At 39.4% G+C, this 24323-nt stretch overlaps 1 protein-coding gene across 6 annotated transcripts in view; it reads left to right on the top strand.

The window, feature by feature from the left end:
• Positions 1-2141: 2141 nt before the first annotated feature.
• Positions 2142-24323, top strand: part of EDC3 (enhancer of mRNA decapping 3) — a 65608-nt gene continuing 43426 nt past the window's right edge. The window contains exons 1-6 of one of the 6 annotated variants that reach the window (XM_058294501.2): positions 2181-2220; positions 2567-2752; positions 7420-7532; positions 7960-8244; positions 12401-12611; positions 16169-16485. In XM_058294501.2, coding sequence (XP_058150484.1) covers positions 12448-12611; positions 16169-16485 — 481 coding nt within the window. In that variant the 5' untranslated portion in view covers positions 2181-2220; positions 2567-2752; positions 7420-7532; positions 7960-8244; positions 12401-12447. Of the gene's footprint in view, positions 2225-2566; positions 2753-7419; positions 7533-7959; positions 8245-12400; positions 12612-16168; positions 16486-24323 lie in introns of all 6 variants that reach the window. The other 5 variants (XM_058294500.2, XM_058294503.1, XM_058294502.2 and 2 more) reach the window with 5 other exon arrangements.

Raw genomic sequence — 24323 nt, 5'->3', positions numbered from 1 at the left:
ATTCCAAAAATAGACATTGGATTATGTTTGTAATCTGATCTGTACCTGAGCATGATTGAGTTATGATTAGGGCATTGAGTCCCCACCCTTTGGCAGGTGGGGACTCACAGATAAAAAGCATGGCAAAGAACAGAGTTGGGAGGTTCTTGATGTTGGAGTTTGATGCTGAAGTCTTAAACTGGAGCCCCAGGAGACAGAGCCATTTGCCTTAAGTCTACACCTGTCCTTGTGGAGAAAACAGGAGCCGAGCCCAGAGGAATCCAGGAAGCCTGAACCTTCAGAGACTTTGGCAGCCATTTTGTTCCAACACGTGAAAATAGACTTTGGTGAGGGAAGTTACTTATGCTTTCTAGCCTGGTATCTGTAAATTCCTATCCCAAATACCCTTTATAAAAGCAACCAGTTTCTGGTATTTTGCATCAGCACCCCTTTGGCTGACTAATACACACCCAAAGAGTGAAACCTTGTGTAAACTATGGACTATAGTTAATAGTATAACTATAATAATGTTTCATCAATTTTAACAAAGGTACCACACTAATACAAAGCTTTAAAAATAGGGAAAACTTTGTGAAGGAGGGAGTATCTGGGAACTCTGCTATTTCTACATTATTTTTCTGAAAACTTAAAACTTGTCTAATAAAAAGTGGTTTTTTTTTAAAGGCAAGAACTGGGAAAAAGAAAACCTTATTGTCTTTAATAGCTTCTTTGCCTCCCTGTAACTCAAGGTGTTCCAGCATATGGTCTATATTTCTTGCCTCAACTAGTGTTTACTTTTAATACAATTTCTTTAGCTAATGGTTGCAGGATAAGGTGTTTGGAACAGTGTTACTGCATAATCCCTTTCCCTGATTCTGTAAGATGCTGCTTTAATTCAAATTCTAGATTCTATTGAGAAAACATTCTTATTGTATAAAACTGGATATGCATTAGTGTGGGAGTGACTAGAGCCCAGGGGAAAAAGTCAGTGAAAAAAAACAATTAGGTTTTGGAGGAGTGAACCTTCTCGAATTCTGTGTTTCAGGCACTGGGTGGTAAGGGAGGCTTGGGGAGAAACAAGAGAATTAACTACTCTTTTAGGAATATCAACCATGTGCAACTGCACATTGTCAATTAAATTTCACAACTTTAGCTCTTCTCTGCCTTCTCCAGTTTGCCTTCAAATTGGAGAGCTCTGGTTGTATTTTTTAAAACAATTTTTTTTTTAATGATAGAGCTAGGATTCAATCCTGGGTCTGACACTCCATTGGCTCCCAAACCCGTATATGCACAAACCTTACTGGAAAAAAACTTTTAATAGATGCCAGGGCCCTTCCAGACCTAATAATACTGAATCTATGGTGATGGTGTGCGTGTTTTTACTGTCCTTGGAGAATGTAAATTTTATAAAATTCCTCACTGATTTTGTAGAACTAAGTTTTGAAACTACTGCTGTACTCTATGTCATCTGCCCGAGAAGTGGTTCCTAACCAAGCGTCAGGCTTCAGTCAGATCCTTGTCAGCTTTAAGCTAGAAAAGGCACTACACTCAGTCTTGGTCGTAAACATAAACGGCTTTTTTGAAATCGAGACTAACAGGAATATAAAACGCTAAAAGGAGCATGACACTCTCCGTGTACTGGGTACCAGTGGCAGTGGGTGGGAGAAGGGGGTTGAAGGTGGTGCAGCTAAGCACACACAGGTGACTTTAACCCCCTAAATGGGCTGAAGCTGTTAAAACTTGAGGATTAACCACGGAAAGAATTTGTCTACTTTAAACTGACGCGGGGTTGGCCTACTTCCTGCGTCTCGCAGCAGCGAATGAGCAAGGTTTCATCGTCTCCTATCACCAGGAGTCTCGGTAAGTCCCCATTCTTGCTCGAAGAGAGGGACTAAGAAGAGAGAGCTTTTCCTTAATCTTGCAAGTAACACTGGAGACCCTTGAGTGTCTGAGCTTGGGAAAGGTGAGTGGGACCGCGACTCTTGCCACGACTCCGTTCGTGGTAACTACGAGAGGGGTGCAAAATGGCCGCCGGGCGCCTTTAAAGAGAGCCCCCGCGTCGGGCTCCGGCTTACTCTTCTAAGGGCTCAAATTTCCCGGGCGCTCCGCCCCTCAACGGTCGGTCCTCGGGTTTCTTAGGCGTCGCGCCGGAAATGACCTTTGCCGGTGGCGTGGAGACGCCGGGGTGCTTCCGGCGGGGGCGGCTGCGGGGCTCCGTCTGGAGAGGCCGTTCAATCTCTGGTACCTTCACACTTTGCGCTGTCGTTTGGGTGTGGCGTGCGCCAGCAGCACGGAGGAGGGAGCCCGGGGAGGCGGCTGGTTTGCGTGTGCCGATGGAAGGGGGCTTCCGGGGTTGCCAGCGGGTTTGTCTTTAGGCTTCGGGTTTCCGGGCCTTGTAGACCTGTACAGAGAAAGACACGAGCTAGAGGCCGCATCGGTGGGCAAGGTAGTAGAGATTGTCCTAAGGGGTTTGTTTGGTGTGGAAATGGCCTGAATTGTGAAGTGTTAGCGACCTGGGCTTTTAGCCTCGTCTTCTTGGTGGTTTCTGTAGCTCGCTTGTTCGCCCACTCCTTGCTCCATATTTCAGTTCCCATTGGCATGATGGGGTAGGTTGACAGGGAAGAGCTTGAGTGACACGCCCATGATATAGATTCAGGACAGAGATGAGTCTGAGTCTGGAAGGAGGGGGCGGCTGAAGAATTAACGACACCAGCCATGGCGCAGCTTCTGCTGAATCCCAGGAACTTCCCCTAGATTCTTTCCTGTTCTTGGTGTAAGTCTGCGGTTCTTGTTATCAGTACCTTTTGTGTGATATTGACAGCATTAGTAATTGACTTGTTTAGTTGTTAAATTGTTGTGTTGTATGAGAGGCATAATTCTTTCTGATTTAGCCATTTCATGCTCAAAAAAGTTCTAGAGCTAGAAGGAGTATTAAAAATCCTCTTTTATGGTTACAGATGAGAAACGACACCTGGAGTGGTTTTTATTTTCTCCCCTAGCCACAGCCTAAACTGATTTCAATTTTCTGTCTGTCAAAGATGGGTCTTAATTCCCCCCTAAAATAAGTGACTGTCTCTGAGCAGCTCAGTGTTTCAGTTGGAAAATGGCTTACTTAGTCTTTATTTATGAGTAGCAGAGTAGGTGTATTGAGCACAAAACTCCTCTATTTATTGCTTTCTTTATAAAGTGAAGTGGTTGCAAAGAACATGAGTTTTAAAAATTTATTAGAGAAGTTGTGGGTTTACAAAACAATTTTGCATAAAATACAGAATTCCCGTACACAATCCCACCACCAACATCTTGCATTGGTGTTGAACATTTGTTAAAATTGATGATAGCACATTTTTATAATTGAACTATTAATTAAAATCCATGGTTTAACCCTGGGTTCACTGTGTAGTGTTCCATGGATTTTTTCAAAAATATTTTATTCTGTTACCATATAACATTTTCCTGTTTAATCATACTCAGATATGTATTTCAGTGCTGTTAATTATGTTTACAATATTGTGCCTACATCACCACCATCCATTACCAAAAGAGTTGCATCATTCCCTATAAGAACGCTGTACATTGGAGCCTTAACTTCCCATTCCCTATCACCTGGTAACCCATATTTGAGATTCTAACTATGAATTTGCTTATTCTAATTGTTTCAAATCAGTGAGATCATAGAATATTTTGTCCTTTTGTGTTTGGCTTATTTCATTCAGCTTGACGTCTTCAAGGTTCTTCCATGTTGTCGTGTGTATCAGAACTTCATTCCTTTTTACAGCAGAATATTCCGTTTTTTGTATATACCACATTATCCACTCATCGGTTGATGGACACTGGTGCTGCTTCCATCTTTTGGCAATTGGGAATAATGCAGTGAACATCAGTGTGCAAATATTCGTTTAAGTCCCTTATTTCAGTTCTTTTGGGTATATACCTAATAGTGAGATTGCTTGGTCATATGGTAGTTCAGTACTTAGTTTTCTGAGAAACGGCCAGTCTTCCACAGGGGCTGTACCATTTTACATTGCCACCATCAATGAGTGAGTCTTTGTATTTCTCCCCATCCTCTCCAACACTTTCTTTCTTTCCTTTTTTTTTAAAGATTTTTTAATTTCTCTCCCCTTTGCCCTCCCGCCCCATTGTCTGTTCTCTGTGTCTATTTGCTGTGTCTTCTTTGTCCGCTTCTGTTGTTGTCAACGGCACTTGCGCGTGGGGCTCCCCTACGCGGGGGACACCCCTGCGTGGCACAGCACTCCTTGCGTGCATCAGCACTGCGCATGGGCCAGCTGCACACAGGTCAAGAAGGCCCGGGGTTTGAACCGCGGACCTCCCATGTGGTAGACGGATGCCCTAACCACTGGGCCAAGTCCGCGTCCCTCTTTTTTTTTTTTTTTTAATAGCAGCCATTCTGTGGGTGCGAAATGGTAACTCATTGTAGTTTTGATTTGCATTTCCTTGTTGGCTAACAATGTTGAGCTTTCCTTTCTATTCGTGTGCTTTCTGGGAATTTGTATATCTTCCTTGAAGAGATGTCTGTTGAAGTCTTTTGCCCATTTTTAAATTGGGTTGTTTGTCTTTTTGTTAAGTTGAAGGATTTCTTTATATATACTGGATATTAATCTTTTATTGGATATGTGGTTTCCACGTATTTTCTCCTATTGTGTAGTCTTTTTACTTTCATGATAAAGTCCTTTGATGTACAAACGTTCTTTTTTTTATTTTGTGAGGTCCCTTTTATTTTTTTCTTTCATTGCTTGTGCTTTGGGTGCAAAGTCTAAGAAACTATATTGTAACACAAGGTCCTGAAGATGCTTCTCTACATTTTCTTCTAGGAGTTTGATAGTTCTAGTCTAGCTCTTATATTTAGATCTTTGATCCATTTTGAGTTGATTTCATATATTGTGTTGAGGTAGAGTTCTTCTTTTTTGCAAATGGCAATCCAGGTTTCCCAGTACCATTTGTTGAAGAGGCTATTCTTTTGCAATTGCGTGCCAGTACCATGCTGTTTTGATTATTGTGGCTTTTTAATAAATTTTATTGTTTTTTTAATTTTTATTTTGTTTTATATAATAAATTTTAAGATAAGGGAGTGTGAGTCCTTCAACTTCATTCTTCTTTTTCAAGATGACTCCAGCTATTTGAGGTCCCTTACCCTTCCATATAAATTTGCTGATTGTCTTTTCCATTTCTGCAAAGAAGGTTGTTGGAATTTTGATTGGGATTGCATTCAACTTATAATTTGCTTAGGGTAGTATTGGCATCTTAACAATGTTTAGTCATCCAATCCATGAACACAGAATGTCCTTCCATTTATTTAGGTCTTTTAAAATTTCTTTTAGCAATGTTTTATAGATTTCTGCATACAAGTCCTTTACATCCTTGGTTAGAATTATTCCTAGATATTTGATTCTTCCACTTGGCTATTGTGAGTGGAATTTTTTTCTTGATTTCTTTTTTCTGATTGTTCATTGCTTTTGTACAGAAACCCTCCTGTTTTTTGGGTGTTGATCTTGTATTCTTCCTCTTTGTTGAATTCATTTATCAGCTCCAGGAGCTTTCTTGTGCAGTTTTCAGGATTTTCTGTATATAGGATCATATCATCTGCAAATAGGGAAAATTTTACTCCTTCCTTTACAATTTGGATGCCTTTTATTTCTTTTTCTTGCCTAATTGCCCAGGCAAGCAGTTCCAGTACAACATTGAATAAGAGTGGTGACAGTGGACCATCTCGTCTTGTTCCTGATCTTAGTGGGAAAGCTTTCAGTCTTTTACCATAATTAAAATGTTAGCTGTGGGCTTTTCATTTATACCTTTTATCATGTTGAGGAAATTTCCTTCTATTCGTAGTGTTCTAAGTGTTTTTATCAAGAAAGTGTGCTGTATTTTGTTGAATACATTTTCTGCCTCAATTGAAGTGATCATGTTTTTTTTCCTTCATTCTTTTAATGTGGTATATTACATTTATTGATTGTCTTTTGTTGAACCAACTTTGTATACCAGGGATAAATCCCACTTCATCATGGTGTATAATTCTTTTAATATGCTGTTGAATTCAGTTTGCTAGTATTTTGTTGAGGATTTTTGCATCTATATTCATAAGAGATAAAAGTTTGTAGTTTTATTTTCTTGTGGTATATTTATCTGGCTTTGGTATGAGGGTGATGTTGGCCTCGTAGAATGAGTTAGGGGTGTTCCCTCCTCTTCAGTTTTTTGGAAGATTTTGTGCAGAATTGGAGTTAATTTTTGGAATGTTTGGTAGAATTCCCCTGTGTAGCCATCTGGTCCTGGGCTTTTTTTGTTGGAAGGTTTTTGATTACTTATTCAATCTCTACTAGTAATTAGTTTGTTGAGATCTTCTATTTCTTCTTGTGTCAATGTAGGTAGTTGAATGTTTCTAAGAATTTGTCCATTTCATCTAGATTATGTAATTTATTGGTATAGTGGTTTATAGTATCCACTTATAGTCCTTTTTATTTCAGCAGGGTCAGTAGTAATGTCCCCCTTTTCATTTCTGATTTTAGTTATTCATGTCCTCTTTTTTTCTTTTTCAGTCTAGCTAAAGATTTGTTTTTGTTGATCTTTTCAAGGAACAAACTTGATTTTGTTGATTGTATTTTTTTTTCCTATTTTATTTATTTCTCCTCTCATCTATTTTATTTCCTTTCTTCTGCTTGCTTTGGGTTTGGTTTGTTCTTTTTCTAGTTCTTTCAGTTTTGAGGTTAGGTTTCTCTCTAATTTGAAGTCTTTTTTAATATCAGCATTTAGAGCTATAAATATCTCTCTAAGCAATGCCTTTGCTGCATCCCATAATTTTTGTTATGCTGTATTTTCACTTTCATTTGCCTCACAATATTGCCTAATTTCTGTTATGATTTCCCCTTTAACCCATGTGGTCAGAGAATATACATTGTTTGATCTCAATTTTTTTTTTAAGGAGGTACCGGGGGTTGAACCCCAGGACCTTGTACGTGGGAAGATGATACCCAACCACTGAGCTACATCTGCTCACCAGTGAGAATTGTTTTCTTTTGTTTGTTTTGTTTTTGTTTTTAGGAGGTACTGGGGATCGAACCCAGGACCTCATACATGGGAAGCAGGTTCTCAACCATTTGAGCTACATATGTTCCCATTTTTTAATTTATTGAGACCTAACATGTTCTGTCCTAGAGAATGATCCATGTCCACTCCAGAAGAATGTGTATTCTGTTTTCATTGGGTGCAGTGTTCTACATAGTGTTAGGTCTAGTTGGTTTAGTCTGTCATTCAAGTCCTGTACTTTCTTATTGATTTTTTTAAAAAATTTATTTATTTTTTTATGAGGTACTGGGGCCGGGGATTGAACCCAGGACCTTGTATGCAGGAAGCTGATGCTCAACTACTGAGTCATATTGGCTCCCCTGAGTTGGTTTTTTCATTTGTTTGCTTGCTTGTTTTTGCTTTTAGGAGGCACCAGGAACTGAACCTGGGACCTTCCGTGTGGAAAGCTGGTGCTCAACCACTTGAGCCACATCTGCTCCCCCTTATTGATCTTCTGTCTAGATGCTCTATCCATTACTGTGAGTGGTGTGTTTAAGTCTCCTACTGTTAATGTAGAACCACTGATTTCTCCCTTCAAATCTGTCAGTATTTGCTTCGTATATTTTGGGGCTCTGCTATTAGGTGCATATGTATTTATAATTATTGTCTATTCCCGTTGAATTGTCCACTTTATCAGTATATAATGACCATCTTTGTCCCTTGTAACTGTTACTGACTTAAAGTCTATTTTATGTGATATTAGTATAGCCACCCCAGCTCTCTTTTGCTTATTACTTGTATGGTATCTTTTTTTCTATCCATTCACTGTCAGCATACTTCTATCTTTAACTTTAAGTTGAGTCCCCTGCAGACAGCATGTAGTTAGTTGGGTCATGCTTTTTTTTTTTTTTTTAAAGATTTACTTTTATTTATTTCTCTTCCCTTCCCCATCCCCCCCCCCCCCAGTTGTCTACTATCTCTCTGTGTCCATTTGCTGTGTGTTCTTCTGTGTTCAATTATATTCTTGTCGGTGGCACCGGGAATCTGTGTGTGAGGCACCACTCCTGGGCAGGCTGCATTTTTCATGCTGGGCAACTCTCCTTATGGGGCGCACTCCTTGTGCATGGGGCTCCCCTATGGGGGAGACACCCCTGCGTGGCACACTACTCCTTGCACGCATCAGCATTGCGAGTGGGCCAGCTCATCACACGGATGAGGAGGCCTGGGTTTGAACCCTGAACCTTCCATGTGGTAGGTGGAAACTCTATCCATTGAGCGAAATCTGCTTCTCTGGCCATGCTTTTTAATGCATTCTGCCAATCTGTGCCTTTTGACTGGGGCATTTAAACCATTTACATTTTTTAAAAAAGATTTATTTATTTATTTTATTTATTTATCCCCTCCCCCATTGTTTTTACATTTGCTGTCTGCTTTCTGTGTCCTTTTGCTGTGTATTCTTCTGTGTCTGCTTGTCTTCTCTTTAGGTGGCACCAGAAACTGATCCTGGGACCTCCTGGAGTGGGAGAGAAGCACTCAATCTCTTGGACCACCTCAGCTCCCTGGTCTGCTGTGACTTTTATTGTCTCTCCTCTGTGTCTCTTTTTTTTGCATCATCATGCTGCGCCAGTTCTCTGCATAGAGCAGCACTTCTGCACAGGCCCACATGTCACACAGGCCAGCTTGCCTTCACCAGGAGGCCCCAAGAATCGAACCCTGGACCCTCCTATATGGTAGACGGGAGCCTAATCGCTTGAGCCACATCTGCTTCCTTCCATTTACATTTAAAGTCACTACTGATAATATAGATCTGTCTTCTGCCATTTTGCTGTTTAGCCTTTTTAAGTCTTATACCTATTTTGTCTCTAACTTTCATTAAAGCCTACTTCTATATTTCCTTACTTTTTTGTGTTGTACCATATTGAGTGCCTTCTCATTTCTATCTGGATATATTTTTTCATCTGTTCTCCTTGTGGTTATCATAGGGTTAAAGTTTAATATCCTAAATATTAACAATTATATTTGGTTTTATACCAACTTAACTTTGACAGCATGCACATATATTTTTCCTACACCCCTCTGTCCCCCCACCATTTTTTGTACTTACCAACACTTAAATCTTTGTATATGTATGTCCAGAAACACTTATTTAATATTACTTTTATGCATTTGCATTTTAGCACTTGTAGGAAGTAAGAAGTAGAGTTGCATACCAGACAATGCAATACAATAATACTGGCATTTATAATTACCCAGATAATTACCCTTACTGCAGGTCTTTATCTCTGTGTGCTTCTGTGAACCACTGTCTAGTGTTTTTTTCCTATAAATCTGAAGAACTCCCTTTAGCATTGCTTGTAGGGTAGGCCTAGTGGTGATGTACTCCCACAGCTTTTCTTTATCTGAGAATATCTTGATCTCGCTCTAATTTTTGAAAGAGCCTAACAGAAATGTATAATATTCTTGGCTGGCAGTTGTTTTCCTTCAGCACTTTTAAGTATTTGAATCCACTGTTTTCTTGCCTCCATGGTTTCTGACGAGAAATCGGCACTCAGTCTTATTGTGAATCCCTTGTATGTAATAAATTGCTTTTCTCTTGCAGCTTTCAGAACTCTTTCCCTGTCCTTTGCATTTGAAAGTATAATCAGTATATGATGGGGTATATTGTTCTTAATGTTTATCCTTTTTGATGTTTCTGGACTTCTTGGATGTGCATATTTACATCTTATGCACTTATTTTCAAGTTTGGGAAGGTCTTTGTCATTATTTCTTTCACCATTCCTTCTGCATCTTTCTCTGTCTTTTCTCCTTCTGGAACTTCCATAATGTGTATGTTGGTGTGCTTCATGGTGTCCCCAAGATGTCTTATGCTATTTTTTTTTAAAAGATTTATTTATTTATTTCTCTCCCCTCACCTCCCCCCCCACCCCTTTTGTCTGTTCTCTGTGTCTGTTTGCTGCGTCTTCTTCTTTGTCCGCTTCTGTTGTTGTCAGCGGCATGGAAATCTGTGTTTATTTTTGTTGCGTCATCTTGCTGCGTCAACTTTCCGTGTGTGCGGCACCATTCCTGGGCAGGCTGCACTTCTTTTGCGCTGGGCGGCTCTCTTTACGGGGCACATTCCTTGCGCGTGGGTCTCCCCCACGCGGGGACACCCCTGCGTGGCACGGCACTCCTTGTGCACATCAGCCAGCTTCACACGGGTCAAGGAAGCTTGGGATTTGAACCGTGGACCTCCCATGTGGTAAACGGATGCCCTAACCACTGGACCAAGTCCGCTACCCCTATTTTTGCCTTCCATATTCTTTCTTTTCTTTTTTTTGTTAAAGATTTATTTTATTTCTCCCCCCACTCCATTCCCCTTGTTGTCTGCTCTCTGTGTCCATTTGCTGTGTGTTCTTCTGTGTCTGCTTGTATTCTCATTAGGTGGCTCCAGGAACGGAATCTGGGACCTTCTGGAGTGGGAGAGAGGCGATTACTCTCTTGCACCACCTCATCTCCCTGTTCTGCTGCTACTTCTTATTTTCTCTCCTCTGTGTCTCTTGTTGCATCATCTTCCTGCACCTACTTTTTATGTCGGCTGGCACTCCTGTGTGGGGTGGCCTTCCCACACAGGATGGCATTCCCATGCAGGGCGGCACTCCTGCATGGGCCTACATCCCATGTGGGCCGGCACTCCACATGGGCCAGCTTGCTACCTGGACCAGCTTGCCCTCATGAGGAGGCCCTGGGCATCCAACCCTGGACTTCCTGTATAGTAGGCGGAAGCGCTTTCACTTGAGCCACATCCACTTCCCTGATTTTTAAAATATTAATTCAAGCTTGCATTCTAGGAGTTAACTCTACATAATCATGATATATTATCCTTTTTTGATATATTGTTGGATTTGATTTGTTATTTTGTTGAAGATTTTTGGTACATATAAACATATATATTCTTTTTTGGTAATGCCTTTGTCAGGCTCTCATATCAGAGTTATGCTGATCTCATTGAACAAATTGGGAAGTATTTCATTTTTTTGTATTTTCTGAAAGTTTGTGTAAGATTGACATTATTTCTTAAAATGTTTAATAGAATTCATTGGTGAAGCCTCTAGGCCTGAAATTTCCTTTGTGGAAAGGTTTTAAATTGCAGATTCAATTTTAAAAATAGATATAGAGCTATTGAGATTTTATATTCTTGTATCAGTTTTGTCTTTCAGAGTATTTCTTTTTCATGTAAGTTATCAAATTTATTGGCATAAAGTTGTATTATCTTTTTAATGTTTGTAATGTCCCCTTGTTCATTGCTAAGATTGGTAATATGTGTTTTATTTATTTTTTCTTGATTAGTCTAGTTCGGGGGTTATCTTTATTAATATTTTAAAAGAACTAAAATTTTTGGTTTTGTTTATTTTTATTAATTATTTCCTATTTCATTGACTTCTCTTTATTATTTTCTTTCTGTTAACTTTAGGATTAACTTGCTCTTATTTCCCTAGGTTTTGTTTTTGTTTTTGTTTTTTTCAGAGGAGGTACCAGGGATTGAACTTGGGACCATGTGCATGGGAAGCAGGCACTCAATCACTGGGCTATATCTGCTCCCGTTTTTCTAGGTTCTTAAGATGGAGACTGAGATCTTTGGTTTCAACCTTTTTTCCCCCCCAATAGAAGCATTTAAAGCTGTTTCACGTACCTCCCACAAATTTTTATATGTTGTGTTCTCATTATGAAATGTTTTCTTAATTTCCCAATAATTGAGAGTATTCTAAATACCTTATTGTTAATTGATTTTAACTTTAATTCTGTTGTGGCCAGAGAGTATAGTCTACATGATTTCATTCCTTTGAAGTCTGTTTATTCTAGTTTAAGGCCCAGCATATTTTGATGGGCTTCCCAAGTGGACTTGAAAAGAATTTATATTTTGTAGTTTTTAGGTATAACATTCTATAGTGCCTTTAAACAATTAAAAAAAAAAAAAGTTGTCCAGATTTGATCATTCTCATCATCAGGAATGCTAATCTGATAATGGGCTATTCTGGCTTTACCAGTATTATTATTATTATTATTTTCACGTATTATTTCTTGGAAATATTCTCTTTGAAAGTATTCTGGTGACAGATATATTCAAATACATTAGGTTATAATTAGGCTATAGTTTTTGTGCTTTGGTGTCTAGGTCAATATTATCTTTATCCAATGTATGTGCTTTAAAGAAACTATAAGATCTTAATATTAAGTGATATTGCTTATTAATTAATGTGCACACCCCTACTAAAAAAGAGTTTTGTTATTTTCTATGATTTATTACCTCAGTTAAAGATGACACAGAATATGTATTACTTAGCAACATCTGGTACAGAACCTGAGTTTTGGTAGAAGACACTGAGTTAATAGTTACTGAATTTAATTAAAGATTCATCTGTTTGTCAAGGTACACTGAATGGTTCCTTCTCTTCACGGTGGTCTCATATCTGAAACATGGCTACAGATTGGCTGGGCAGTATTGTGTCCATCAACTGTGGAGACAGCTTGGGTGTCTATCAAGGAAGAGTGTCAGCAGTGGATCAGGTCAGCCAGACCATTTCTCTCACCCGGCCTTTCCACAATGGAGTGAAGTGCCTCGTGCCAGAGGTCACCTTTAGGTGGGTATCCTGATTGATTCTTCCATATCCAGCCTTGTAGTGAAATTTGAGTGTAGGCCTGATTGCCAGTATTCTCTTGCACAGGGCTGCTTTTGACTAGAGTCTTGTCAGGGATGAATGAGATTTTGCAGTCTTAACTCTGTAATGGTACAGTAACAGTCCAGCTGCTATTCTCAGCAAAGGCTTTGTTGTAAATAACTTTTAGCAAATAATTCAGTGTTATCTCTTTAAAGCATGCAATATTATGTTATTTAAACAGGTCAATTTCAGAAGAATCTTTCTTTTATGGTTTTAGATTTTCTGTTTTATATTCTTTATGTTTTTTCCTGTCTAATGTCCTTCTTGATTTTTTTCCCCTATATAGATGTGTTTCTCTTTGTAGGTTAGTATTGTATTTTATCCCCAGAAGCACATTGTAGTCAGTAGCTAAAGGTCTTAGTTACCAGAAAGTATTTTTTCTTAGTATTTGCCAACAGATCCCAAATTCAATTATTGTCTTCACAGCTCTCCTTTCACCAGTTTGGCAGACAGCCTCCTTTCATGTTTTAAAAAAGAAACAAAGAAAAAAAGGCTTCCTTGACTTTCTAGGCAATTCCCTCCCTCTGCATACAAACATAACCTCTTTTGTAGGTGTACTCATTCTTATTTCTACCTCTTTTGCAGACTCAGTGGAAAAGTATCCCATATATTCTGGGCTAACCTTATCATGTATACTTTATGTGCTCTCCCTTTCTATGTTCTCTGGGAACCTAGTCCAACTGTTCTGTGTCCTCAGCCTCAATCGTTTTTTTATTTTTATTTTTCCTTTTATTAAAAAAAACTTTTTTTTAAGAATGCACTGGGGATTGAACCCAGGCCCTTGTACATGGGAAGCAGGTGCTCAACCACTGAGCTACACCTCCCCAATGAGAGTTGGTATTTTTTTTTTTAGGAGGTACCAGGATCAAACCCGGGACCTCGTACATGGGAAGCAGGTGCTCAAACAGTTGAGATACCTTTGCTCCTCAGCCTAAATCTTATTCTATCTCTTTCCTCTTTGCATTCTGACATTCCCAGGCCTCCCCATATTAAAAAATGGCCCCATGATTGTGTTACTATGAACCAACTATATTGTGTAATGTATTGTATGATTCAAAAATTTTTTTATATATCCAGTACATTTAATTGAGGAATGTATCATTTATTTTTTTTTAAAGTCAATTTAAAAAACCCCAGCCCTGCCCAAACTTGCATTTACCACTAGCTATTGCCCTGTTATTTCCCTTCTTTTTGTACCCATGATTCTTTACAGAGCAAAACAATCTGTCTTCACTCCCTTTGTGATGTTGTTCTCTATTCCCTCCTAATCCCCACCATTTTCTTTTTTCTGATGTCACCATTTTGCTGAACTAGCTTTTGCCAAGAATACAAGTGACCTAATTGCCAAATTCAGTGGTAGTATCTTAGTTCTAATCATATTTGAGTGCTCCCTAAGTTTTAAAGTGCCCTCTTCTTTTAGTTTCTCTGTCACATCTTTGCACATGTTTCTCCATTCTTTTACATTTCTTTTTTTTTTCTTCCAGATTCCTTTTCTTCTCATCTCTTAAGATTGGTTTACTCAGGATTCTATCTTTGGTTCTTTTCTCAGTCTGTATTCTCTCTAGACAATCTCACGTGTACCTTCTTATACATTAATGAGAACCCCCCAAAATTATCTTTAATATAGATCCATTATCTGAGCTCTTGACGCTATTTTTTTTAAAGATTTATTTTATTTATTTCTCCTGCCCCTGTTCCCCTCATTGTTGATGCTCAATGTCTGCTCTCTGTGTCTACTGTGTGCTTGTCATCTTTTTAGGAGGCACTGGGAATCAACCCAGGAGGACCTCCCATGTGGGAGGGAGTTGCCCAATGGTTTGAGCCACCTCCATTCCTACTTGTGTCTCTCATTGTGTTTCCTCATGGTAATTCTTCATTGTGTCATCTTATTGTGTCAGCTTGCTGTCTTGCTCATCTTCTTGAGACACTGGGAACTGAACCCGTGACTGACCTCCAGTGTGGTAGGCGAGCACCCAACTGCTTGAGCCACATCCATTTCCCAACACTTCATTTTGATTGTCACTTCCTTTTGGATATCCCACAGGATATCTTAAATTCAGGATATTAAAAATGGAACTTATTATATTTTCTTACAAATTTCTTCTTCCAAAGGTCTACCCATTATTGGTGACTAATAATGTCTTTCACACAAGTTAGAAACTTAGGAACCATTATAAACTCTTCTTTCTCTTTAATTCTTTTTTTTTTTAAAGATTTATTTATTTCTCTTCCCTCCCCTCCCCCCTAGTTGTCTGCTCTCTGTGTGTTCCTCTGTGTTTGCTTCTATTCTTGTCAGCGGCCTGGGGATCTATCTCATTTCATTGTATCATCTTGCTGCATCACCTCTCCGTGCGTGCAGCGCCACTCCTGGGTAAGCTGGACTTTCTTTCGCGCTAGGTGGCTCTCCTTACAGGGCGTACTCCTTGCGCGTGGGGCTCCCCTACACAAGGGACATCACTGTGTGGTACAGCAGCACCCCTTGCGCACATCAGCACTGTGAGTGGGCCAGCTCCACATGGGTCAAGGAGGTCTTGGGTTTGAACTGCATACCTCCCATGTGGTAGGTGGACGCTCTATCTGTTGAGCCAAATCCACTTCCTTCTCTTTAATTCTCATGTTCAGTCTCTTGGCTCCGTTCTTCCTTCTCCCTTTGCGTTATGACTTGTCCTATTCATCTCCTCTTAATTTTTGCCTGGTCACCTAACTAGTGCCCTTGCTGCTAGTTTCTCCACTTTCCCTATAGCCAACAGAAATAGCCAAGGTGATCATGATCTGACCCCTGATTACCTCTGCAGCCTTTTCTCCTGAAGGCCCTCTAGAAGCATCCATCCTTTAATAAAACCGTAACACTTGCAGTTCCTCCAATGGGCCACATTTTCCTTATTTTCTCAATCTCTGAGCCTCTACCCAAGGTGCCTTGTCCCCTACCATCCTCTGCTTGGCCAACTCTTATTTCCCCTCCCCTGAAGACTTAACTTTTGCATTCACTTGCACAAAAATAACCTAAATATTCTGCTTCTGGGCTCTCTAGTCCCCTTTGCATTCCTGTGTCATAGCATTTAACCTTTTGACTGATTGTCTCTTTGTATTTTTCCTCACCAGACTGTGAGTTCCATGTGGACATGTATTGGGTCTCCTCTCTCTATACCCTCTACCAGCAAAGGGCTTAGTGGATGGATATATGCTTACTGAATGAGTAAGAGAATGGGGGGGAAAAAAAGTACCTCATAAAGCATTCTGGAAATCTGTAATGATAGTTTTATTATTAACAATGGATCTTCTTTTAAAGGCCATTTCTGTGTTAGTGGAATGTTGGTGGCTGAGCCCTGTCTCTGAGTGCTCTGCCACCTTGCCTAGTCTTTGCCTCTGGTACTCATTGAAATGCAGCCCTGCAGAGGTGTAGCTCGTTGCTATTGATCCTAGTTTCATTACGGTTACCTTTATTATAGTTTTAAGATTTGCACTCTTGTGTATTTCAGGGCAGGTGACATTACAGAATTAAAAATTCTGGAGATTCCGGGTCCTGGAGACAACCAACACTTTGGAGACCTTCATCAGATAGATTTAGGCCCCTCTGCTATCGGGTACCAAGTGGGTATCAATCAGAATGGCATGGGCAAATTGGTCAAGAAGCCAACCTCCAGCAGTGCCCCTCAGAACATTCCTAAGAGGACAGATGTGAAGAGCCAAGACGTTGCCGTTTCCCCCCAGCAGCAACAATGCTCAAAAAGCTATGTGGACAGGCACATGGAATCCTTGAGTCAATCCAAAAGTTTCCGTCGTCGGCACAACTCCTGTAAGTAGGGTCAAGTTGGTATTTCTTCTTAGGGTCAAGTTGGTATTTCTTCTTAACCTGAAACAAGTCCTTTATTACCCTAATAAAAAAGGATGCTCTTAGAACTTCACAAAAGTATAGCATGGTTCTCTTATTCCAGCACCGTTCCCTCAAGATGCTAAGGGAAAGGAAATAAGCTATTAGAGACAGATTCCAGCTTCCTGCCCTATCTCACCACTTCCCTTCAAGAAAAGTCAGTGATCTGTCCAGAGGTCATTGAGACAGTGAAATTTTTTTGTTTTGTTTTGTTTTTTTTTTGTCTAGTTGTAAAGATGACTAAGTACAAACCAGTAGTTAAGCGGTTTCAGGGGATTCTTGAGTGACTTTTCTTCTTGTGACTTGGCTCCTGTCCCTAGTTGGAGGAAAGCAGGGGAATGGCCTAGGCATTTCTGTGATCTTTCAGCCTTTGACAATTTTAAGTTTGCTCTTTTTACTGTCTCTACTGACACATCAAGGAGAGTGTGCATTGGTGTGTGTTGATGCCTAGTTTCGTTATTACCAGAGGATTGAATGTTGTTTGCTGATTATAGAACCATAGTTAATTCACTAGAATCTTTTGTGCTTATCATGAATGTTCTTTCAAAAAGTTTTTTTTTTTTTTTTTTTTTTTTTGAGGTATTGGGGCTGAGGATTGAACCTGGGACCTTGTATGTGGGAAGCTGGCACTCAACCACTGAGCCACCTCAGCTTCCCTGAGTTGGTTTTCTCATTTGTTCTCCTCCTTGTTTTTTCCAATTGTTGTTGTTGTTGTTCAGGAGGCACTGGGATCCAAACTTGGAACCTCCCATGTGGGAGGAAGGCACTCAACTGCATCTACTTTGCCAAAAGTCATTTTTAAATGATACGCTATTCTAATTTTTACTTTGGTTTTGTATCCATCAGAGATAGTGGCATAGTGAGTTAACATTAACTCATATAAAGATATAAGCCAGAATCGTGCTATGGCAGTACCTTTTAAAAAGCGGATTTTAGAGTGAGCTAGGTTTCTCTTAGACCCCCATTTAGGGAGTTTGTTTCAGAAAGTTCCAGATGTACTTATTTTTCTATTAGAGAAGTTGTGGGTTTACAGAAAAATCATGCATCAGATACAGGTTTCCCATATGCCACTCTATTATTAACACCGTGCATTGTGTGGTACATTTGTTACAGTTGATGTAGCCTTTTAAGGACCCAAAGAAATAGAGTGGTTTCTTCTCACCACAATCATAATGCAGATTATCATTATTTTTCTCATTGATGAATATGGAAATGGATCAAATGTTTTTCTCATAGAGGTCTACACATACATAGTATTTCTCCATTGTATGTACACTGATGTTGAGACTAGTAAATTGATGAAACTATAGGAATATAGTCTCAACTTTGACTCTTAAGTGTTCTTTCAAGGTTAGCGGTGAGGACTTGAGGGATTTGCTCTAGCAACCTAATCCAACATTAGTAAGAGATTTAACTCAAGCAGATTTTAATCTCTTCCCTTAGGTGGGGGTATTTGAAGAATAGTTCCTGTGACCCTGATGGTTAAGCTGATCACTCAGAATATTTGTCAAGTAAATGAATGGAGTATCAGTCAAAGGAAGCAGAAGCAAATCACTTAAGGCCTATTAAAGACCCAGGTCTATGTATGAGTACAAACTATGTTTGTTGAATCTCATGGAAGAACCAAAAATGATGGTCATTGGGGGCAAATTAAAGTCATCCCCCACTGAAATCTCTGTCTGTGGATTTGAGTAGTCATTGATCAATACAATTTAAAATTTTGCCTGTAGAACATGAAGGTAGATAGCTGGCCTTTCGCTCATTTGTCTATAGGCAAAGGTGACATAGACCTGACATTGTCTCTGCTGGGCACTGATTTCCCTTCTTTCCTTTGTTTATGGTAGAGAGATGTGAGGAAATGGAATTGAACCTTTTGAAATGAAGAATGTCGGATAATAAGGTTTTGTGGGATGATTGGGCTTCTAATGGTCTGCTCAGTGTAATGGTGATCCTACCATTTGAGGTCAGAAGTTATTTGCCAAGCTTTCATGGTCATACTCAAGTCTTACTGACTTCTTAACCTATTTGGCTATGCTTCATGTATACAACAGAATTGAAAACACTGGTACTGCTGCTGCTGAAACTCAAGAGGTTGATAGACTAGCAGGGGGCCTAGAATTTGGGAGTTGAGAAGAAAATTCCAGATACTCTTAGGCACTTTCTCATGAAGCCCATTGATTCTGTCACTAAAATATTTGCAGTTTGACCTTCAGGTGCCCTTTAGCGTGCTAAGTGCAGGACAGAGTTTCCCTTTACAATATGTGTGTGACAAAACCCAATAAACAAATGGCACTGAGGGTTACGTAACAATGGACTTGTTATGAGGTATCCTGGCCAAAGGGTCTCTGTGCCAAAGTCTGGCAGCAAAATGGCACAGGAAGGCAGCTAGCCTCTAGTCTTAACATGTGTGTCCCTTGTAATTGAAAGGTAAAGGAATCTAGGAAGCACTGTTTATCTTTTTTCAAGGGAAGTGCTTTTCTCTCCCAGGGGTCAGAGGCTAGTTTAATATAAAGGCCTTTTGGGCTGAGTAAACCAAGCACTGAGACAGCTAATTCACCCAGGACTTCCCAATATTTATATTATAGCATGAGGAGAGGAAAGAATGAGATAACTGAACATGTTTGCCTGCCTTTCATTTATTTTATATTCTCTTATCTTTCTCTTGCTGACCTATAATGTCAGTATTTCTACCTGGCTTAATGGATTTTTTTTTTCAGACTCTGCTTTGCTGGCATTGTTTGAAACACAGCAATGTATGTTTGTTGAATCAATGAGTGGAAAGTCTTTCATTCAGAGGGAGCATGGTAAAAATACCCAATACCCTCTGAAGACACAACTCTGGGTTTGGTTGCAAGTTATGTTTATAGAGTCCTATAGTAGAGCTAAAGTGTTGAGCTGTGGAGGTGGCATCATTAGGGCCAGATTTAAGACTTCTCCCTTTGTGAACCCAGTTAGTCTTTACAGTGGGGCATTGTATCAGCATGCTCAGAAAGAGCTTTACAGCTAACCGTAATTGTTTTCTTTGCTTTTCTAGTTTGTGCCTTTCAGCAGCTCTTCATCATGTGGCATGGTATGAAGCAGGTACCACTTATTAGCCACTTTTCTTTTAACTGAGCAAAATGTTTTGTTTCTGCACCCCTCTACCCTCCATGCTTTTGAACAGTTATTTCACATTGGTGTTTGCCCAGTGTTTAGGATAGAGAAGCAACTGATGATCCTGTATAAAGTAGACTTTAGCACCAGAGTGTCTGATCTTTTACCAGTATCATTTGGGAAATTGGAGCCACCTGCAGAGTTTTTGGGTGTTTGGAATCTCGGTTCTTTTCTGTTTCCTTCTGCAATGTTCTTATGCCTCTGCTTTCCCCTCTTTAGTGATGTCTGTATCCTTTTCCCTCTGAGTTTTATTCTTGGCCTCTCACCTGGTTGCAGGCTGAATAGGGATAGTTTCCCATTTTGCTTCATTTACCCTGCCTCCTCCCCCACTGATTAATCTCTTACCTTCATCTGTCATTGTGATAGGTCCAGGATAATTCATTGCCAATTCATACTGGACATGACTGAACTTCTTTTCTTTGAAGCCCTTGCCTCATATTCCCTCTTGTATTATTTTTGGCAATCTCATCTCACTGTTACTTTCAGTCATGAAATGAACTCTGCATAATTTTTTTTTTTTTACAAAGCAAACATTTATTAACACATTAAACAATTTTTTGTTAGAATTTTTCTTAAAGCAAGAAATTAAGACAAAATTCTTTCAGTAGGTAACAAGTAATCTATTATTTAAATTCCTTCTCATCAAGATGACTTTATTTCATGAAATAATACATCAGCTGGATATATTCATTCTTCTTTTACTAAGAGTAAAATGGTGACAATTACTGTTTTTTGTTCTGTACATACAACTATGATCATTATCAAAGTTAAATTTGAAAGTAATTTGGGTCTATTTTCTTCCAGTGCAGGTGTAAAACATGTTATTAGCACCTGAAACAGCTTGTAGTGGCTTTAAGATTTACTTTAACATGTTACAAGTTAACATAAATAAGTTAAAATAAAATATGATTTTAAGAAAACTGTCTCCCCTCATTGATTCCTGGTATAGTAAAACTTTGTCTTCATTCTGAATGGGTAAAGGACCTTAGAAAATGAACTGTTTTCATAGCAAAACTTGGCCTAATTTTTGATGGCCTTATTTCTTTTTCATAGTTCATCTCAAATTGCCTTTTCTTTTATAACTTCTTTAGACTTTTTTTTTTTTTCTGGTATGGCTGTTTTTATTTCTTAATTCACAGAAATGTGTGTACTTTTAGTGGAGTAGGCATAGTATTGGGTGACAGGTATCAATGGTGCTGTTCTTCCCTCTGTTAGTTTATAAGCTACTTGGGGAAATAGCAAGAACACAGATAGCTACAGAAAAAAGTATGTGGTACAGAGTAAGTGGTAGGTCAGGTGACAGTGAATGGTACCACACTGCTGTAAGTGGTCAGATGGGAGTGATTTTTCAGCTGGAGGAATCAAAGACATCATGTTTGGGCTGAGTGTATTTTTACTGTAAAAATGAGAATTAGTGTAAAAGTTCACCAACAGGGAATGGTTAAATTTATGATAATACGTAATTTTTGTAGCCATAAAAATAAGATATTTGAAGAATTTTTTTATGAAACAGGAAGATGTTCCTAAGTATGAAAGCCAGAAATAGGTCCAAATACTAAGTGATAATCTACTTTATTATATATATATATATATATATATATATTTTTTTTTTAAGATTTATTATCTTTATTTCTTTCCCCTTTCCCCCGTTGTCTGCTCTCTGTGTCCATTCACTGTATATTCTTCTGTGTCAGCTTGCATTCTCGTCGGGCAGCATGGGAATCTCTTTTTTTGTTGGGTCATCTTACTGCGTCAGCTTTCCATGTGTGCGGCACCACTCCTGGACAGGCTGTGCTTTTTTCGCATGGGGCGTCTCTCCTTGCGGGGCACACTCCTTGCATGTGGGGCTCTCCTACACGGGAAATATCCCTGCATGGCACGCCACTCCTTGCGTGCACCAGTACTGTGCATGGGCCAGTTTGCCACGCAGGTCAGGAGGCCCTGGGTTTGAACCCTGGACCTCCCATATGTTAGGCGGATGCTCTATCAGTTGAGCCAAATCTGCTTCCCTATTCTATATATTTCATGCATTATCTACTATGAGATTTTATTAACAAAATTATTTTTTAGTAATGAATACTTGTTTTCCTTTGAATTATTTTTACTATTGTGCTATACTGAAAATGTTTTTTGCTTTTGATTTTTTTTCTGTTATGCTCATTTTCTAAATGTGATACTCTCTGTTAATTGTTTTAACTTTTCCTGGATCTACCAGAAAGACATGGTTTCCCTGGTTTCCACATTTTTCATAATTGGAAATAGCATGTGTTGCAGTTTGGTATTATTTATGAATTCCAAAAAGAGATAATGATTATGTTTGTAAATTGGTTGGTTCCTCTGGGCATGATACCATTTATTGTATTAAATTCAAAGGTTACAGTTACTGATTAAATAAAGATTAGGGTTTTGATTCGGCCACATCAGTAGGGCATTGAGTCCCTGCCCCCTTGGTGGGCAGACACTCACACAGAGAAGAACACAGAGGAAGTAATACAGCTCATTAGACACGGCAGAGGTCCCCAGGAAGAGAGAAGAACGTGATAGTCTACAGTTGACCTTGTGAAGAGCAGCTGAGCCTGGAAAGAAACTAGTCCTGGGAAGAGAGATGAGCCTTATGCCAGCCTACAGCTGAGATTGGAAGAAGCTGGGACCACAGAGCCTTAAAAGGAAGAAGGCAGGCTGAACCCTCACAGACATTGCCCACCATATTGCTTCAAAACGTGGCAAATGACTTATGGTACCTTGAATTGGACTCTTCAGGGCCTTGTGAGTGTAAGCTTCTACCCCAAATTAATTATCCCTTATAAAAGCCAACAGATTTTTGGTACTTTGCATCATTGGAGTCTGACAGATTAAAGTTCAAATCCTAACTCATTTTTAAACTGTAAATTTGGAGCAAGGTACTTAACCTCTCACTCATAGTTTCCTCATTTGTAGAATGGTAGTTTTTTGGTTTGGTTTAGCTTGGTTTTTAAAGAGAAGTTGTAGGTTTACAGAAAGATACAGAAAAGAGTTCCCATATACCTGTGTCCATTTTTAACATTCTGTAAATGTTTTTTGCATTAGTGTTGTACCTTTGTTACAATTGATGAGAGAATATTATTATAATTGTACTATTAACTATAGTCCATAGTTTATATAAGTTTTCACTGTGTTGTACAGTCTTATAGGGTTTATTTTATTTTATTTTTATTAGCAACATATATCCATCTAAAATTTCCCCTTTTAACCACATTTAGATATATAGTTTGGTGGTGCAAATTACATTCACAATGTTGTGTTACCATCACCACTATACATTACCAAAACTTTCCCATCACCCCAAACAGAAACTCTGGATCAGTTAAGAAATAATTCCCCATTCCCTACTCCCACCTCAGCCCCTGGTAACCTAATTCTAATTTCTGACTCTTTGAATTTTCTTATCTAATTATTCTTTCATATAAGTGAAAGCATGCAATATTTGTCCTTTTGTTCACTCAACATGTTGTCTTTAAGATTCATCCATGTTTGTTGGATGTATCAGAGCACAGCTGAATAATTTTAATAAAGTTGTGTTGAAGACAACCGAGAAAATGTATAATATATATCAAGGTCTAAAACAGTGCCAGGTGATAGATTCTATAGGATGGCAAATGGTGGTAGTCTTTAGTGTCGTTCTTCCTTTGCTCTAGGCTAATAGAAGACAGTAGATAGTAACTATCTTAAAGTATTTTAATGATTCTCTAATACCTTAGGAGTATTATTTTAGTTTGCTAAGCTTCTGGAAGCAAAATATCAGAAATGGGTTGACTTTTATAAAGGGAATTTATTAGGGCAAAAGCTTACAGTTCTGAGCCTGCAAAAATGTCCAAATCAAGGCAGATCCTGGACTTCTGTCTCACCAAGGTTGGCTGCTGGCAGGTCCTGGACTCCTGCCATGTAGCAAGGCAAATTTGCTCTCTGGATCTCTGCCTTCTCCTCCAGGCTTCTTTCTCCCCAAGCTCAGTTGTGGGTGATCAGGCACTTAGCAGGGTTCATCTCTTCAGCTTTGAGCTGCTCCTTGGGGGGCCTTTTTCCATGCCTCTGTACTTCACTGATTCCAGCCTCCAGCCTCTCTCCCAGCCTTTCCAGCTTTTCTAGTCCTTTCTCACATGGCAGGGTAAAATGGCAGCTGACTTTCCCTCTGTACTTCTGCTTTCAGTTTTCTTAATTTCCAGGAAGAGGGTAGACTCCAGGAAGAGGGTAGAGACCCTCCCAACCTCCTCGACTAACTGGACTGATTGTTGAGAACGCAGAGGGGAGTGGAAATATTTCCTACCTGGGGAAAAGGGAGGGTGCTGCCAGAGAAGGCTGGAGAACTACCTCTGAGAAAGTTTGAATTACAAGGCTCTTAGCCTACAGGCAGGAAGCTCTATCACATTGATCCGGTCTGTGTTGCAACAAATACACTCCAACCAGGCACTGAACTGAGAACTGCCAAAGAGTGCTGTCTGCTGCCAGACCAAGGAAGTGCATGCGAGAAAATTAAAAATAAGAGAGAATTTTTCCGGCCTTCATAGTGTCCCTCCCCAAGTTCCTAGGAAGTGGGTCTGCAACCAATCACTGGGTCCAGAGCCCTGTTTTGAGCA

This window comes from Dasypus novemcinctus, chromosome 3, assembly GCF_030445035.2.
Source record: "Dasypus novemcinctus isolate mDasNov1 chromosome 3, mDasNov1.1.hap2, whole genome shotgun sequence".
Taxonomy (NCBI): Eukaryota; Metazoa; Chordata; class Mammalia; order Cingulata; family Dasypodidae; genus Dasypus; species Dasypus novemcinctus.
The sequence above is the reverse complement of the archived record's forward strand: the minus strand, read 5'-3'. Positions and strand labels throughout refer to the sequence as shown.